The following is an 18,684-nucleotide window of genomic DNA, read 5'->3' as shown; positions in this document are numbered from 1 at the left end:
TAGGAAAACTTTAAGGTAAAGTGTGATCAGTTTAGATTCCAAGTGATGAAATTAATTTATTGTATCGATTACATTATACACATGACTCCTGTCTCCTCTCTCTCACTCTGCAGGTATCGGAGTTGTACGGCCCCTTAACTGTTATTGTTTTTATTATTATTAATATTATTATTATTATTGTTGTTGTTAAGGAACAGATTTAACAACCAATGGTTACAGCACAAATAATAAAGTGTTAACCTACCTGCAGTGCGTCCAGTAGGTGGCAGTAATGCGCCTTTTTCGCAAAATTTCCAGCTGCTACATAAAGAAGAAACGTGCCATAGTCAGGAAGTGAACGTGTGTAAACATTTCCACACTGGGAGGTTTCTTATTTAAAATATTTATTGCTCTAGTTTCAAGGATTGCATCATCGCAGAAGACAGTTGTTGAACTCGGAGACTCTTCTTCGGGGTTCAGTATCGTTGGCAGAGAAGATGTGACGAGACTAAGATGAGTTTTCATCCAGTTGTAGTTTAATGCATATCACTGAAGAATCCAGCCCTTCATCTATATCTAGCCTTTCCATTTCTGTATGAGCAGCTACAGATGGCTCACCCCAGTTGCACCGGGGACCAGTGAGAGGACAAACCCCAGCTTATCTTTAAACCATGTGGTCAGTGTGGTTCTGGTTTGGATCAGATCGTCCTGGTTTCTGTGTGGGAACCTGCTCATGGATACTCCTCATGTTGCTGCTGTATGCTGGGGGCATCCAGGGGAGTCTCAGCCCGGGTCCAAATGGAGACTTCCCGAGGCTCAGAGGTAAATGTCCTGGCTGGTTTTTATCATAATGCAGACCTGATGTCTGTGTAAATGAAATCACGACACATTCTCTCCTCCTCTTCAGATGTGTTCCTGTACGCCCTGAGTCATGATGAGCTGCCCTCTCTGCTGGTCAGTGTTGCTCTCCTGCTGCTGTGTGGAGCCAGTCAGGAGCGTCGATGGGGAACAGTCGCTTTCCTCGCCCTCTCCATCCTGACCATGATCATATTACCGCTTCTCTACACCCTGGTCCTCTTCGTCGGTGGCGGAGAGGCGAGTAGGATCTGTGGTTACTCCGCCGTCCAGTTGGCCCTGTTCACAGCGCAGTGTCGTCAGGTGAAGCAGAGGAGGGTGCTGAGGTTTTTTCCAGTCTGGTTTCTTCCCTGGATCGTTCTGCTGGCCGGGTTACTGCTGCTGCCGTCAACACCCGCCCTGCTCCACTTCTGTGCAATATGCATCGGACATAACTGTATCCTTTCCTTTTCAGACAAAGTAAAACCTCGCTAAACCAAATATAATACCATAACCCTAACCCTAACCCTAACCCTTCCCTTGATGGACACCTAAACGATTGACGATTTGCAACTTATCATTCTTATTGGGAAACAGAAATAAGTTTTTAGGGGACTGGTGTTTATGAGTGTGTGTATTTGGTGCAGATCCAAATAAAAGTGTGCATCTAGTGAAGTTCAATGTAGTTTCATAATGGGACTGTTGGACCTTGGCAGAGGTATAGACTCTACTGAATGAAATTCTAGTTGATAAGTTGTTTCAAGATTTGTGGTGAATTAGGAAAAATTATCACATTTAAAATGAAAATGATTAAATAACCCATATAAAGGTGTCATTTGTTATTAAGGGTTTGAGCCAACGTGTCCACTTATTCACCAAATCTATGATTTCTTAATACACGTCGCAGATCGTCAGCCCTTTATTGGGACGTTACAGGAGCTGGAGGAGGCCTGGGTCTTGGACTTCATTCCTGATTGGGCATATGTTTCCAAATCAGCGAGGTTCAGATTACCCACCTACACTTCCCCACCGAGGTGCGGGTCATCTCATCCATTGCAAAGTCTCACTGAACATCAGCAGTTGCAGATTTTTAATATTTCCTCATCCTCTGTTATCACAGATCCAGATCCCCGTCTCAGATCCCACCTGTAGATCAGGCTGCTGCTGCTGCTCCCCCCAGGAGGGACCACCACCCCTGGAGCCAGCCGTTACCTGCCTGGATATTAGAGGAGTCTGCGGCACTGTCTGAAGCAGAGGTTCTGGAGGCGCAGATGCTCAGAGCAGGGATACTGGCCTCATTACAGGATGCTCCTGATGACCCTGATGCTAAAGTGGAAGTTCCTAAATCATCCGTCTCCTCGTTGCGGTGAGTAATAATTTAATATCCTCATGTATATCATGTACACGTTTCTGTGAATTGGCTGGTTTAATTTTTTTTACACTTTAAACTGCTCACACAACATTGGGAATACATTTTTATTTGTGGATTAATCCTCATTCACTAAAACACCAATGTTCCCTCTCAGACTCCAGCAGCTGGAGAAGATGGGCTTCCCCACAGAGAAAGCTGTTGTTGCATTGGCAGCTTCAAAACAGCTAGATGGCGCCATCTCTTTGCTTATTGATGACAGAGTCGGTGAACAAGCAGTGATGGTTTCCAAGGGGAAGAGTCCTCTGCCTCCACAGAGCACCTAGACGACCTCACACTCCCGGACTGAGTCTGTGACAGTATTTGCACATATGCAGTGAACCTTACATAAATAATGCTTGGGTTTTTCTGAGCTTCAACATTGTTTTATTTTCCCTGTGGGCCTCTTGTTGAACTGTTTTAATGATCGGATCTCCAGTGGATCTGTTTTAGTGGAGTTGTTCTTCCTCCACAACTGTGAGTTTAATTTAGTGTGAATGCAAATGTGATGATTGGACAGACCTTCTGTATCTACACATGAAATGCGCATAGGAGAGAGTGGATGTAATTTATCAACATTGTGATGGTGTGTGAAAAAAACATTGTTGAAACACAAATGAAGATGTGACACAATTGAAAAAACAACAACAATGAACATTATTTTATTACACCGATCTTCTAGATAGGATTATCTTAACACAATAACACGTTTGCATGAAAATAAAGTTCAAAAATATGAAATGGTTACACAACAGTATACAAAATAAACTACAAATGATCATTATTTAAATAGTTTCACAATAGGTTTGATATAAGATGAAAAAACAATTATCAAGTCTTTTCATCAGGACAGTTTAAGCAGTTTACCAACACAGCAGTGGTAAAAACAGGTTCAAGTTCCAGTAACAGTTTTGCTATTTTCTTGTGTGTGTTAAAAGATGGTGAAGTGGACAGTCAGAATGCAACATCATGATCGTTTCAATTGATATGCAGCCAAATTCAAATGCTAATATTTGTGCATTTGCAAAGATTAAATGCAAATATATTATTGTTTATTCATCCACTTCATCAGTGTGGACTTCAAGGGGGGGGGAAAACACTCACACCAGAAAACCACAAATCACTGTCAGCAACATGTATCTCAGTTAGAGTAGAGATGACTTCATTTTTTTAGTGCACTACATAACATTGAGTTAAACAATATGATAGAAGTATAACAAAAACTAATACTAGAAGAAGAGGTTTGTTTATGTAATTGTGTCCTGCAAACTGCACATGCTCAATACACTTAAATAATGGAATCTCGTCAGGTTGCAGTTACATAGAGAAAGCGTTAGAAACTCAAATCCAGTCTCTTTGCTCACATCTGATTCCTCCTTCAAATTATTACTCTAAATGACCCTTATTGTCCAGAACTGTGTGTACTCGAGGAGCACATCAGATTTTCCTTTTTCAAACATGATCTGAGGCTTCAGTTCTGTAGCCAAAGAAAATGAGACACAGAGAGGGGGCTGCTGGGTGTATTGTGTATAGATAAAGAGTGTAGTTATGGCAACAGGTGGGGGGGTGGGGGGGTCAAACTAGTTCTCCAGTTCCCAATAGAGGAGGAGTATTGTGGAGTATCAGTGGAGTTTCCCTGAGGTGTCCCCCCCCCCATCCTAAATCTGACGGTATCAGATACGGTCTAAATCTGTTGAGTGCCGATGAGACCTATAGGAGGGGGATTTCAACCCAGCCCGTGATCCTCAGGGTGAGCGGGGGGGGTGGGGGCTACTTGCCTCGAACCTTGGTGTCGGAGGACAGAGGAGAAGCGAGTCGATATGGAAGCGCACCTGCTCGTTTATCTCTGTAGAAACTAGGGATGGCTGTGCCAAACGGTCCATCCCCAGACCCTAGATCAGGCTCTGTTGAAGAAAGACAGCAGTTGGAACGGGGCCTCCCTGTCTATCAGTGTGTGTGTGTTTGTGTGTGTGTGTGTGTGTGTGAACATGTGCACTGTGTCGTCCTGAGTCAAGTCTGCTCTAAAGTATCTACAGTGTGTCATGAGTGGGTGCTTTGAGATGCCAAGATGATTGACTGATTGATATTTCTGTCTTGATAAATGACAATTAATTGATCATCAAAATTATGAATTCTTTCCTACAGCTTGATTTCATTGACTATACACTACAGTAGTACTGCTTCGACTAACATACTTTACCTCTATTGTTACATGTAAACCTACAAAACATGATTACGCAAGATTTATCTTGATCTTAACATTAAAGCCTGTAAAACTTGGTTTAAAATCTTAAAAACATTCACGACGATATATCAAAGTTAATAACAATCTTAGGTTTAATCAATTTAAGGGTTCGAGTTTAGGTAGTGTTGATCTTCTTCAGCAGGTCTGTTTGTGTTTTGTTTGATCACATTGAATTGATGGTGTTGGTCATGTAAGCAACCAAACAACACTGAAACACGAAAATGATTTGTCAACTTGAAAAACTGTTAGTAACACACAAAATAATTAATTAATTCGATCAACCTAAAATAAACAAGTTATATTAGCAGAGTTGGTAAATAAAACGGTTGTTTTTTAAGGCGGCTCTTTTCAGTGAAGTCAACTATCGTCTGATTTTATTTCCAAATCTTGCCATGGCCTAATTTACTGCTTGGAAGCAAGTTTGTGATATCATCTTTTCCCAGCTGAGCCTCCTCCACTGTAAACTAGTGAGAAGAGCAAAGAAAAATGCAAAAATACAGAAATAGCTCATGTGAAATCACCAACGATGTTCAGACTTTGGCAGGAAGCCTGTTCATGTTCGGGACCTTTGGAGTAATATCTGTGCTGCCATGACATGGAAGGATCATCATAACCAAAACAATTCAGACATAAAACATATATTTATAAAAATTCATCTATTTTTCATTAACCAGATCAGCATTCAACGATCAGAAAGGTTGCACTTCTAACGCTCGATCAACACTCTTTAAATCTCGTCAAAAATAAAGTCAGTGAGGGCCGGCAGAGCTGTGGGTGGGGATGTGTCAGCGTTACCTGGCCAGATGATAGCCTCCAGCAGTGTCACCCTGCGAGCCAGAAGCTCAAGGTCTGCCTGCAAGTCGTGGAACATCTGCAAGCTAACGTCCTATCAGAGAGCAGTGACAGGGGGGACTGTGTGAGGGGGTGGAAACATCAGCCCAAGTCCTGGGGCTGCTCGAGACTGTTCCCACTCCCTGTCCCAGTGCAGTGAGGTGCGGTGGGAGTTTGAACACCGCCACCCCACAGCCCCCTCACATTTGACCACTGCCTAAAGCTGACCCCGCCTCAGGCCTCCTACTCACCATGAATACCGATCATAGTCTCGAGGATTAAAACCCTCTCGGCTAAGATCTTCAGCGCCTCTCTGATCTGATGTATTCCGTCCCCCTGTGAAGATAGATACAGCCGTCAAGGTAAAGAGCACAAGCCGAAGAACTGCTCGCCAAGATGCAAGGCGTTTGTCTCAATACAGTTCAGCAGTTAGAAGGTTAAAACAGTCCACACATCTGCCCAGCTCTTCAGACACAATCTGCTCCCTGGATTTCTCTGTATCTCCCTCATTCTCTGGCCATGCTGCTGTATGAAGTCACTCTCTGTCATGCTGGGCTGGGCAGCGTCAGCATGCACATTACACACCAGCCTCACTTTGGTGACATAACACAGGTGTTTAACACTCTCCCAGGAATTGGACTCCATCATGCCATCTACATTCCTTTATGTCTGGTATTGCAGTTAAGCCAGGCAAGTATTTTTCAGTTCATTCTTAAGGCTGTGGTCACAAATGCTAACCAGTCTTTATCTGACAGAAGGAGCAGGATAGATTCACATGGAATTCTGTTTGAGGTTAAAGGATAAGGCATTGGCTTCAGGAGAAACACCGTCAAAAGCAACACAAGTGGTAGAACAAGAGAAGTAAAGCAGATGACGGAATTGGAAAATATTAACTTTACAAAACAACGCATGCAGAGAAAAAACTATTGGTGCCCGGATGAGTGATTCCACTAGGAAATGCTCTGATTAGTAAGACAAGGACATAAAGAGAAAAGGCAAAGTTTCACTGACTCACAGCTACAAATTTTATTTTAATGCTGCAGGGATGACAATGACGATATGGCCTAAAATTACATAAAGAATAATTTTTTTGACATCAGCAGATGTTGATAATTATCACAATAAATGTCACTTTAGGTTTAAAGGCAGATTTTTGCTCCTGAGCGAAGGTTGTGGTTTGCGTTACACCTCTTCACTGTGCTTGCACAACGCATATTGAACTTTTTTTTCTATTGCTGTTGATGAAAATTACATTGATATTGTTTTATTACCCAGCCCTCTGACAAAGTCAACACACTCTGTTCCGGGCAGGTATGGTTTGCCTGTATTAAGCCTAGCAGCTCTGTATAAAAGTTATGAACATGGTTTTGGATACCTGCCAGATTAATGACATTCCAAATTTCTGACATCCTCATAGGGAGTTAGGAGATACTTTGCCTTTTTTCCTTTTTAACAGAACAATGTTATTATACGGATTACATTCACATTGTAGTTGACTTTCACATCCGGAGAATAAATGAAATGGTTCAGAACAGAAAGATAAAGTCATGCAAGGTTGCATTGTGGGATTAAAGGGGATAGCTGTATCCACTCACATCAGAGCACAACACCTCTAAGCCCAACAGGACCCACCACTGACATATATGGAGTGATTTGGCATATACATTTGTGGATCATAGAAACTTTGTGAATCTTAAAAATCGCCCAAACTGATAAGATGTAAGAGAGAATAGCTGAGGTTAATTTAGAAGTTTAGGGTTATAGTTTATCTTTTATTATATTCCACATTCTCTCACTCTGTCAGAGTTGGTGCATGGTGTTGTTGCGCGATTGTTTTTTTTTGTATTTTTGTATATTTCTATGTATATGCCAAAGTCAGATGCTGAAAAGGTGACTGTGAAAGGTAGCCATGGGGACAGCAGCTTGCAGAGGGAGTCAGACAGCTTTAGGGTCAAGAGGAGAGTGTCGTGACAGGGGACAGCAGTCCAGAGCTCACCCCCAGGACCAACAAAAACAAGAACACATTAACAGCACAACATTTCACACATAAAACCACACAGGTCAACACAAATCACATATAATCAAACGAAAATCACCAGTGAATGACAGACACTATACGACTATCAACAGGTCGGAAAGTATGGACTGGAGAGAAACTATCCTGCGATGAATGTCATGGTTAGATTCATTAATAGATTCATTGCATCGCAGAGTGAACACATGATTACATAAATAAAAATCTCTTACATTTAGATTGCTCTTGTTAAATGAGAAAGAGATAAGAGGAAAGTACGGGTTAGAAAGGCACAGACAAAACATTAAAAACACAGCAGAGGAATCTTAAAACCATTCATTTAACTAACGGGTAATTACCCTGTCACCATCATGTGAACTATCACCAACTACTTTCTTACCGGCAAGCCCTTCTCTCCTGGCTCTCCTTTAGGACCTGGTGTTCCCTGTGAAGAGATTTTAACATCATTTCAAAAAAAAGTTTCAAGTTTACTGTGACCTCAAACCATTAATAATTGCAGTGCAGCAGTTTACATCAACAGAACGAGCTCTGATTCTGTGGTGTCTCTGTGTCGTGCTGCTGGGTAGTGTCGTTTACAGAAGTATAACCAGCTGTGACATGTGTTGATGTTTCACCCGTTTACTCTTAATCTTAACAGGGTGGAGGTATCTTACCAACTCGCCTCTGAAGCCCCTCTCTCCTGGGTAACCTAAAGGACCCTGAAAAACCAGAGGCATGTCTCAGAGTTTTGTTGAAGGATGTGGAGTGAAATGCAGAAAACCTACTACATGTTATCAAGCTCTGAGAGCACTCACTCTCTCCCCACGCTCTCCTTTTGGCCCCACAGGGCCCTGTATTCCAGCAGCTCCAGATTTACCCTGTATCGAGTCAGGTTAGAAATTCAAAATGACAAAGAAAGATTTTTAATAATTCTTGCAGTGTTATAGTCAGTATGTTACTGCAGTGCAAAACTGTAATGTGAGGGAGCTTACATTTTGTCCTGGTGGACCAGGCGGTCCTACTGGGCCTTTGGGACCTGCAGGACCTGCAGAATAGACAGAAATATACATAGTGGCACAAAGTACCTTTACCCACTGAGAGGAGGTGCTGCTACTTTTAACTGTTTTTCTTTTTGCTTTCAACTGCCCTGGTTTAGAATCAAACTGAACCTAAAACCTTCTGACAGAGTAAACTGCGACTTTAAGTCCAAATAGCACTGGAAACAATTAATGAAAAGTGATGCAAAACAGTATTCACTAGATAAATCTGGACTATCAACACTGACTCACGTCCTGTGTGCAGTTATAGGTAAACACAATAAAGAATCAGATAAATAAACACTCACCGACAGGACCGGCGGGGCCCTGAGGTCCTGGAACGGGCGACCCTCGTGAGTCATGAAATGTGTTGGTGTAGAAGAGGTCTTTTCTGCGAGCTGGGGGTGAAACAAAATGTGTTATTTTCATGGGATGTAGAAGCAACATTTAAGGAAAGTATTTGCAAACAGGATCTAAACTGACAACTGTAATTTTGTGGTAATAAAATTGGATCTAGAACAGTAATCAGTCTTTACACAGCATGTGGCTGCTTCAATGACAGAAAATGTAGATTCACGTTCCATAAAAATGAACAATTACTGCACGAGGTATTGTAATGTTATGTTATTGTCCTTCAGGGAATCACTGGGACTTAAACCTCCCTGTGCCACAACAATCTAATGGGTCCATTTTGGTTAGGTCCATGTTGCCGTTTGGAGAGACAAATCTCTCCAGCAGGAAGGCTCGATTTGTATGTGTCCTGACAGAACGTGGTGTCTGAGACGTGAACTTTTTGTGGCAAAATGCGTTGTTCTCTATGAACTGCTGAAGAAAACATATGTTTCACTTTCGTGTTTGTTGCTGTGTGCTCACTGCTGCCTGAAGCAACTGGTAAACTTGCTTTGTTGACGTAAAAGACCCTCTCAGGTTCCTAATTCACAAATTAGATTTACCACTAGAGTGCAGTGTTTTCCATCAAATACTAAAATTCATCCCACAAGTTCAACAGAGGACGAAACTCTAATACTACTTTTTACTAAAGAGTAAATTCTAAATCACTATTACAAATAGATCAAACTTTTCCCCCAAAAAAGTTGTGAATCATTGCATTATAACACTTGCATTACATATCCACCATGTGACAACACTGACCAGGCCTACATGACTACCTGACTAGAGAGGAAGCACAAGAGGAAGAGGTAGGTGAGCGTGCGAGCCGAAGAGGAAGTGTGCGGTCATTGGGTCACTTTATACTGACAGGATACGCAGATCCAATCACAGCGTAACGCTTCAGGAGACACAGACAGGAGGAGCCAGTAACATCCTCCAGCTGCCAGATCGCAGCACACCGCCAACAGATCAGGACCGGAGGTGACATCCAAACCTCTGTGTCTGTGTCTATTTCTACACACTCTCTTCATTTCCTGCACAGTGCGTGACATGAAAACGTGCAGAGGCACTAAAATATATATACTTTTTACACAACTGCACAGGCTCTTCACTGCTTCAAGTCACTGCTGGTTTTGAGCAGCCTCTCCTGATCTGCACACGAGAATTCCATCCCCCTGATGCAGATGTAAAAGCCAAATAATCCAGTGTTTTCCAAAGGAAGCTCGGCACAGGACCCCCCAACCCCCCACCCCAGCCTCTGATGCTCCCCGGTGTTACTTTGATGTGAAAGAAATGGCCCACTATCGTCATGCCAAACTCTACGCATCCACAGCACCTCTCCACACAGGAACCCGGGGCTTACAAACCTGAACACCACATACTTTGTTTCCCAACTGAATCCACCTATAAAACACCAGCGATGTGTTGACCTTGTACGAGCCGGTGCAGGCCCCAATCTGTCCCCCCCCCCCCTCCCCCAGCTGTCTGAGCGGCCTACATCTGGAAGTTGTTGAGTGACATCAGTGGTGGACAGGTTCTCATCCCAGCATGTGAAGTCTGTGTCAATCTGTTAACGTCTCTGCCTCCCTTTAATGCTCTTCGATTCGGTTCTAGTTGGCCGATAAACAATACGGAGCAAGTAGCAGTTAAAGGATTACCGTCATCATGTCTGTCTCTCATTTCTTTGTTTACCATTAGTCCTAAACCCTGTGAGAGCTCTCACGCAGCACGAGAGACCATCATGCTGAGGCTGCAGGCACATAAATATCAGTGATGTCAAGCTAAAAGTCAGTAAAAAACCTACGTCACGCTGCCTCGGAACAAAGGCTATGATTGAATTTGTGTACAACCATCGTGCTGGGTTCACGGAAAGCTGTTTTTGTTTGAACGTAGGATCACATCGTCTGGTTTAGCCATGAAGGAAACTTCTCCGTACAAGCATGAGGTGGTGAAGTGATTGTCTGACATGGGTCTACTCTCCATCTGAGTTTGTGACCTTTGGGACACGTCCAGGTCCATAAAACTAAGTGTGAGAATTTATAAGCTGTACAAAAGCGGAATTCTAGCGAAAAAACTAAACATGCAGCCAAATATAAAGATCAAACGCTGCTTACAGGTCTTGAGGAATACTACTGTTTATATGAAAACACATAAATATTCACAGTGTTGGATGGGGGTGAGAACAACAGGATCTGCAGATGTGGATTTAGAGAGAAGTGAGTTTCACAAGACCTCTAAGTGTGAATGTAAATGTGGAATGGTTGTTTGTCTCTGTATGGCCCCTGGCTGATGACCTGTCCAGGGTGCACCCCGCCACTCGCACAATGTGGTTTGGATAAACAGACAGATGGAAAGATGGAAAGCTCAACACACCTGGATCTCTGACTACACTGGCTGCATTATAGGTTGTATGGACTACATTATAGACAAATGCAAAGAGTGCTTTTAACTATTTGGTGTGGAGTGTGGGTCTGTATAAAGTATGTTGGTTGTCCAGGGTCTTACCATTGTCTGGCTCTGGGATGTGGGCACTGGCTGGTGCTGGAGGCCCCGGAGGCCCAGGCGGCCCTGGTAGACCCCTGTCTCCTGGGAGTCCTGATGGACCACGTGAACCTTAGGAAAGGGATGGCAGACACATCACTGCAGTGACAGACACACAGTGACTACATCTTCTGGAGAGGAAAAGCTAAATGTCAGAGTAATAATAAATGAGCCTGAGAGATGTGAGGATGTGGAGGATAAACTATGACGAAGAGCAGAGAGGAAACATATTAGAAAAAGTGCTGATTGATACATTATTATAGTCTGTGGTAGGAGTGAGTGTCTTTGTATGTGCCTGTGCACATGTGGAGTAAAATCAGCAGCTGGACCGAGGAGGAGAAGTGAACTGGCCAACTCCTCTCTGTAATTAACAGGAGGAGGGTCTTTAATGGCCTGGTGCTGGGAACTTACTCAGGGACACAGGAAAACTCAAATAAACACCACTACGCTCTGCAAAGTGTTACTGGCACCGGTTCATGGTAAATTAAATACTCCCTGCATACATGCTGCTGGCTTTAGCACGTGTGTGAACCAGTAACAGTCTGCGGCTGGTCTGAGTGGGCCGATCACTGAACGTGCCTCTCCTCCTCCAGCAGACTAGGTTTTTTTGGAGGTGGAAAAAAAAAGCCCCACCACATCAGCACCTGACCTCATTGTGTGGGCGCTGGCCCCTGACCCCCCCCCCACCCTCCGACAGACCAACACTCACCAACTTTCCGTTTATACACGGATGCATCTGACAGTGGTGGTCTGCTAATTATTACTCAGCAAGGCAATGTTGTTACAGCTCTGATTTGACACCTCCGTGGGCCGTTTTCACTTAGCCTCGATAAACACTGCAGCGTGACCAGCTGTGTTTTGGCTGCGTTGGAGAGATTCTGAGCGGCAATCTGCAGCAGAGCGGCTCAAATGGCCTGTTAAAGTGGCCTTTTAGAATATATGTGACATATTTGAGAAAACCGTTTTGTGTTTTTTTCCTGCTGGTGTAATGGTTCCCTAGAGCAGCCGGGGGGATATCCCGTCAATATATGAATCCCAGTTTGTTATTCAACTCTGCTGTAACTTATCAGGACCTATCATAATGTACAGTGTCACATCTCCTAACATCACAAGTTACCCCCCCCCCCCCACACTTCAATCTTTCCCATGACCCCAGGCTAAAACCACATTTGTCTACATTTTGCTCTGACATTGGACACGTTCCAATTGTGTGTTTATCTTTGTCTTTATAATTAAATAAAAAAAATCTGCACAATAAGGAAAACACAGCTTTGGATCCGAGACATAGCTCTGGCTTTGGGTACTTATGAAGTAATGGAGATAGAAAAAACAATAACACCACAGGCATGTGGAAATCATAAGGACCTGGGATTTGTGTATATATAACTCATGTTCATTTCAGATTGAAGTCACATGGCGTGGGTTTGCAGTTAAACTCTTTGGCTAAATCTCGTCTTTACCCAGCAGCAGGCACCGAGCAGGGGTCATATGTTGGCCTGAAACGAGAGGCACGCCCTTCATGATCCTGAGCGGAGGAATAACAGCCGATAGCCAGAGCAGATGTTGTGACAAACTTATACGGCCATTTACTTTATTATCATTCAAGTTACAGCTGCGTGTGGATTTACTTTATTACCCAACAGGTCATTTATTATTAGTACGTCGAGGGGTGAGCTTGAAATACATATACATGCGTCTGTGTCTGTTCTGGTTGGTGGCCATGAGCAGCAGTGAGCACATGTTGTAGAGTTTAAAAACAAATGTTTTTACTGCCCACCGAGATGGTACTTTTAGAAACATATGATTTTAAAAGCCAACCAGTACAATGGCCACATTCCAGTAAGTTACCAGCTCCGACATTTGCCGCAGGAGGGTCTGTGGGTTGTGCTTTTCAGAGAAAGACAAACACTCTGCAAAAGGACGGCTCAGGGTTTTGTGAGAGATCTCTAAGATTTTTTCCACAAGTGTTTGGTCAATATTGTCCCATTGAAATGTTTTGTTCTACAGACAATCATCTAAGTGGATAGGCAGGTACACAACTGTACTGCAGTGACGCACACACATCTTTATGGACAAGCTATGCCAACATCCAGACTCAGCTGTTAGCCACAAATCGTTTGTCTGGATTTGACTTAGCATCCACTCTTACCTGCTTGTCCGTGGGATCCCTTTGATCCGGGGGTTCCAGATGGGCCCCTTGCCCCGGCCTCCCCCCGAGGCCCACTGGGACCTGGCAGCCCCCGAGACCCTAACTTCCCTAAGAGGAGGAAACAGTCATGAGTAATCACGGAGCCTTAACTGGTTTACATCTTAAATGGTTTTACATCGACTGAAAGGCAACTAAGATTTCAACCTACCATCTCTGCCAGGAAGCCCATCTCTCCCCTTTTCACCCTGAGGACCTGTAATGAAAGCAGAGATGACTTAATTGAGAGATAAAGCTCCGTGAACAACATCTTGGCTCAAACCACTTTGAGAAGAGGGAAAGTAAAATCCACTGAGGGATGAGCTGCAACTCTCTGAATCCAAGTAATAGAGCAGATTGTGTTTATACTTCATTAAGTCTAATTTAAACCTCTGTTCCAAATTGATAAATTAACTTTGACTCAGCCAATAAATTCCTGAAAATGAAAATGTTTGTTCAGTGATTTCAGTTGTATCAGGCCTTTGTTGGACCTTTAATAAAAAAGTTCAACAAAGAGCTCCGGCCACAGTGATGTGAGGAAGCCTCTCTTTGTTAAAGTGGAACACCAGCCGTTGTACACATCGAATTCTTTTTGTAGGACCTGGGAAATACCACTACACAACTTTGTTGAAAAGAAGGAACGTGGCGTTTGAAAGAAATGATCTTTGCATGCTTCTTACCGAGGCTCAAGGCTACATAAGCCTCTTAAAGCATAGCATAGCCGACTCTCCAACTAAACTGACGACAGTCAAGATGCATTTTGGGTATTATTCCAAAATGCAACTTGACTGTATTGTAAGTTGACAGAGTGATTCAAATCCAAAGGGTGTGATTCCCTGGGGACAATGAATCCACTCTTGTGTGCACAGCTGCACTTTGGCCTGAGGGTGGCACTAGTGAAATGATCATATAGTGGCCAAAATGGAAAAAAGTTTATCCTCTGGGGAGAGTGAATGCATCAGTAAATTGTCTTGTTCTTATTTACACGAGTAACTTTTGGCTTAACTCTTTTGCTGTGTTCAGTCATGATTAATGGTAGACAGAACTTAAAGCCACTTTGTGAGATCGCACAGGTTTTGGTTCCTTGTAGCTGTCGAACTAAAATACATATATTATCAGAGACGTGAGCGCCACATATCTCTGTTATGAATAGGGTAATTCTGAAATTTTTTATTTGTAGCACAATTTTTTCCCTCCATCATTTTGTGTTTAATGTGTTCAAATTATGAATGTGAGTGTCAACATAAATTCCACTGCGGAGCCTCCATGTTATGTACACTTCTGTCTGCTTACAACCCAATACATCACATTTTACAGATACAAATTGATCACACATGTTTTCACCAGGATTGTCTCATTTGTCCACATCTGAAAACTTCAGCCATAAACTTTGGAGTAATTTTGCACAGAGTGAAAGATTGTACAAAGATAATAATAGAAACAAGCATCCTTCTCATAGTGGCTACGTTTTGGCGGGACAGGTACTTTTTTTGCGTCTGACATTGCAGCTGCGTTGATCAACCTTTTAGCTGCAGAGAGTTCATCAACTTCTCTGCTGCTCAGCTTGACAACAGGGAAGGAAAGAGAACTCAGGGAGTGCAAAGTGCTAAAAGAAACGAAATGTGTGTGCAGAGGAAGACAGGAGAGCAGAAGTGAGCAGGTGGAAGGGGAAACGGAGCTGCTGCTCGCAGAGGGAAGCTGCTCAATTATCAAAACCCTGGACTCCCTCAATGGACGCATTCAGTATATTTTGTATCTATTCATACAAGACAGCAAAATGTATCTACCTGCAGGTCCCTGCTCACCAGGAGCCCCCTGAGCGGGTGCAGCCCCAATTAGGGATGAGGCCTCTGGTGCAGTTTCTCCTTTACCCTGAGGGTGGCGATGCGATATGGAGGAGGGGGCAGTGAGTAATTGGACCTGGTACAACGAGAAACAAGGGTGGCCACAGAAAAATACAATCGTGTTAGATGCAGGACTGTGGTGTTTGTCAGTGGTAAAGAAACTGTGGCTGACGTCAGACATCAACTGTTACCTTTGCCTCCACTGAGTTCAGCCTGTCACTCAGATCTGTGATTCTGCTGCAGTTCAGACAGCCTAAGAAAAACAAAAAGTTTCAGGATTCACTTTCAGGATTCAGACACATGAACGTGATCATGTATAAAATTATTTATAGAATCAAACTACATTAATGTCATGTTCACAGTTCTTACTAGAGGTTGTTTCTCCTGTGCGTGCAGGCGGCCGGCGTAGCGTCGATGGTTTCCTCACAGCCTCCTGAGCCACAAGCTGGTTCCCTGCATCTGTAACAGAAGATAAAGTGATTTTATTTTTTATTTTAAAATTAAGAATTTGAACTTTTATTTAATTTAGAAAAGATTCTTGGATTTCATTTTCTGAATGTGAAGAGATGCTGTTTTTTTTCCTGTTATTATTAATTAAATTTAACATTGTAGGGGCTGGGGATGTTTGTCAGACAAATCAGGAACTTTGAAGACATCAACCTGGGTTCTTAAAATGATAATGTTTCCATATGATGTTTTATAGACAGACAGAAATAAGAAATTGAAGTACTGAGGTGAAGCAAAGTAATCTATCATCTAAAATATCCCAGGAGGACTGTGGATCTTAGTTTGAAGTGACATGGACAGACAGAAAGAAAGAAAAAGAATGCTTCTGATCAAACTTCTTAACAGTCACGGTCCATTGAAAGGCTGCAGGTGTATTATTACTGTTAATGTCATCACTACAGAGGCAGTGGGTTGTATGAAGAATTTTCACAAGAAATCTTGTCTGTCAGTGGGCTGTCGTCCTCCAGGACAGCTTCTTATTATCAGGCAGAAAGAGCTGATAAAAGGTTAACGGCGAAGGGCGAAGACAGAAATGGAGATTGCACACGTCCAAGAGAGAAAACCCTGCGCATGCTGCATCTTTGCCAAGTTGCCTTCCTTTCACCTTGTTTCTTTATGGAGTATAAAATTGCAAGGCCTGCGAGAGAGGGCGTGTAAAAGACAAAACAATAGTTTCCTTGTGCGGAGAGAATGGGCAGCCTCGGCTCACATTCTGTCTTGCCTTCACTTTATGAAGTGTGGGAGTTTGTGTCTCTGGACTGTGGATGTTTTGAACGGGCAGACTTTGGTGGAAATGCGAGACTGACTCCTTTGTCCGGCCCGGTCTGGCTCTGCTCGGCCCAGGTGCTCCTGGTACAAACGAGGGGCCGGGTTCAGCACCTCATTAGCCACCAGTGGCCAGCAACCACGGCCAAAGCCAAGTGCTGCACTAAAAAGAAGCCGTGAAACACCACCTGCACCGAGGCCGGAGCAAGAGAGAGGTGTTCTTCTTTAACAGCCTTCATTTGTTGTAACATCACATGTCCCGATCCGCCTCTACTCACTGGAGAGGAAAACGGAGAGCTTACTGTCACCAACGAAAATAAACGATTGGGAATTTAAGACAGGATAGCATAGCGGGTCAAGTGATTACCCAGAGAGCGGGGAGAGCGAGAGAGGGCAAAGGAGGAGAATGAAAAGTGCAAAGAACACATGGTTACGGGTAAATTGAGACCGCTCCAATAATTCCTCCTCCTCAACCTCTGTGCTCATGATTTCACTGTTTTGGGTTGAGGGCATTTCTCAGAGGATTAAAAGTGTAGATGGAATCAAACCATGTAAGACCTGACAGGGAAATGTTATGGCATGAGCTGGAGGTTGTAGAAAACTCTGATAACAACATAAACCTGGCACGAGGACGAGGAGAACACACACTTTGAACCTGCACGTCTGTACCGCTCCACTGTCCACTCTGGGAGGACGGCAGAGACAAAGAGAGAGACGTGCTTGTGTGCGTGTGCATGTAGTATGTGCACACGCTGGAGTTCGATGGCTGCATTCAATTACTAAAAGGGGCTCTGGATAGGAAATCTAGCTCTCGCCACTCCCGGCCCGACGGCACCTCTTCTCCCTCAAGAGAAAAGAACATCTAAGTGCCAAGATCCCCTCACCCACACATGAGCTATTGTACGAAGCTTAAAGCCAGCGCTGGCACAGGGACAACTGTCTCCCCCACACACCTCATACACCCTCCCTCTGTCTGTCTTCCAACAACAAATTTCAAATCCTGCAGGGCCCCGATCATATTCTGCTTTCTCCAGTGACAGTGTCTGATAATTACAAAGCCTATGGTGAGTGTTTGTGTTTGTGGGTGAGTGTGTATGTGTGGGTGTGGATCCAGGCCGTGCTGACGTAAAGACTGAGGATGACTTTGATGCCTCAAGTGTGATGCATTGGTCCCGCAGCCAACAACAACATCATCATAGCTAACGAACCCCCCCTGATGGACACGGTTCACTGTGTCCAACTCTTTGTTCTCAGTGGGCTAATTGCCTCAGTGGGGGAGTGAGGAGGGTGAGGAGGGCGAGTGTCAAAGCAATGTGTGAATGTGTTTGACCTGTTGGCCCTGTGTTGCACTGGGCCCTAATCAGTGCCTGAGTCAGAGCTCTTCATTAGAGAAATCTCCCCAAAGAGACTTCAGCCAGCCAAAGGCCGTCCTGACATCAGCCCTGTCTCTCATTCCATTTTTTCTCTGTCTCTCTCACACACAGAGAAAGTTTAATTATCTGTATATAAATACTCTTTGACCAATATTTGCCCCTGCTGGTGCCAAAATCTCACAGGAATACGAGGAAGATATGGCTGAAGGTCACGAGAGTATCTTTTTCTGATCTTTGTGTGTTTGGGGCTGGGGATTGAAGGGTTGTTTCTGCTCGAGCACGTGATGAAAATCCATTTCAGACTGAATTTATCATATTAAAGTTTATTACAGAGGTCTGAAGCTACATTTTTGTAAGCATGTAGCTGGTGGCTTTGGTTAAGCACCAATGAAACTGTTTCCTGAAATCTGGGCAATAGGTCTGCCAACCCAGGCAGGACTTTCTCTCTGACCACGAGCCTGTAAAACAAAAATAGATAAAATAAATAAAAAGACTTCTGAGACACCACAATTCAGTCAACAGCAGATTGAATGTGAGCCAACATCAGAGTTCTTTTTTTTAACAAGAGCGAACTGTGCAGAAGTGGGACACCCCTAAAAACTGAACTGATTGCACTCAACGGAACGCCGCATTTTCATTTTGGAATCCACAAAAGATTACGAAACTGCTACTATCGATAAATGATGTTATTATAGTAGCGGCTTTATTCCAAAGCTGTTATTATTGGCCTT

General features: G+C 43.5%; 2 protein-coding genes across 2 annotated transcripts in view; one reads left to right on the top strand and one right to left on the bottom strand.

Moving 5' to 3' along the window:
- Positions 1 to 319: 319 nt before the first annotated feature.
- On the top strand, positions 320 to 3,274 carry rhbdd3 (rhomboid domain containing 3). Its single transcript, XM_053421726.1, has 5 exons — positions 320 to 801; positions 887 to 1,270; positions 1,721 to 1,847; positions 1,934 to 2,179; positions 2,340 to 3,274. The coding sequence occupies exons 1-5, from the start codon at positions 651 to 653 to the stop codon at positions 2,506 to 2,508; spliced, it is 1,077 nt and encodes a 358-aa protein (XP_053277701.1). The 5' UTR covers positions 320 to 650; the 3' UTR covers positions 2,509 to 3,274.
- Positions 2,855 to 18,684, bottom strand: part of emid1 (EMI domain containing 1) — a 51,716-nt gene continuing 35,886 nt past the window's right edge. Inside the window, exons 4-16 of the mRNA XM_053421724.1 lie at positions 15,678 to 15,767; positions 15,500 to 15,561; positions 15,252 to 15,384; positions 13,637 to 13,681; positions 13,429 to 13,536; positions 11,244 to 11,351; positions 8,657 to 8,746; positions 8,304 to 8,356; positions 8,127 to 8,189; positions 7,986 to 8,030; positions 7,712 to 7,756; positions 5,549 to 5,633; positions 2,855 to 4,125 (exon numbers count right to left, since the gene is read on the bottom strand). Of these exons, the coding sequence (XP_053277699.1) occupies positions 3,992 to 4,125; positions 5,549 to 5,633; positions 7,712 to 7,756; positions 7,986 to 8,030; positions 8,127 to 8,189; positions 8,304 to 8,356; positions 8,657 to 8,746; positions 11,244 to 11,351; positions 13,429 to 13,536; positions 13,637 to 13,681; positions 15,252 to 15,384; positions 15,500 to 15,561; positions 15,678 to 15,767 (1,061 nt within the window). The 3' untranslated portion in view covers positions 2,855 to 3,991. The remainder of the gene's footprint in view (positions 4,126 to 5,548; positions 5,634 to 7,711; positions 7,757 to 7,985; positions 8,031 to 8,126; positions 8,190 to 8,303; positions 8,357 to 8,656; positions 8,747 to 11,243; positions 11,352 to 13,428; positions 13,537 to 13,636; positions 13,682 to 15,251; positions 15,385 to 15,499; positions 15,562 to 15,677; positions 15,768 to 18,684) is intronic.

Source organism: Pleuronectes platessa, chromosome 4 (genome assembly GCF_947347685.1).
Source record: "Pleuronectes platessa chromosome 4, fPlePla1.1, whole genome shotgun sequence".
NCBI classification, from domain to species: Eukaryota; Metazoa; Chordata; class Actinopteri; order Pleuronectiformes; family Pleuronectidae; genus Pleuronectes; species Pleuronectes platessa.
This window is presented reverse-complemented; position numbering and strand designations above follow the sequence as displayed.

What these genes read in the sequence shown, in the direction of transcription:
- rhbdd3 (XM_053421726.1), top strand. Translation starts at nt 651, where the DNA reads ATGTGGTCAGTGTGGTTCTGGTTTGGATCAGATCGTCCTGGTTTCTGT. An exon ending in AATATGCATCGGACATAACT is followed by an intron (nt 1,271 to 1,720) that starts GTATCCTTTCCT and finishes TACACGTCGCAG; the next exon opens with ATCGTCAGCCCTTTATTGGG. An exon ending in ACCTACACTTCCCCACCGAG is followed by an intron (nt 1,848 to 1,933) that starts GTGCGGGTCATC and finishes CTGTTATCACAG; the next exon opens with ATCCAGATCCCCGTCTCAGA.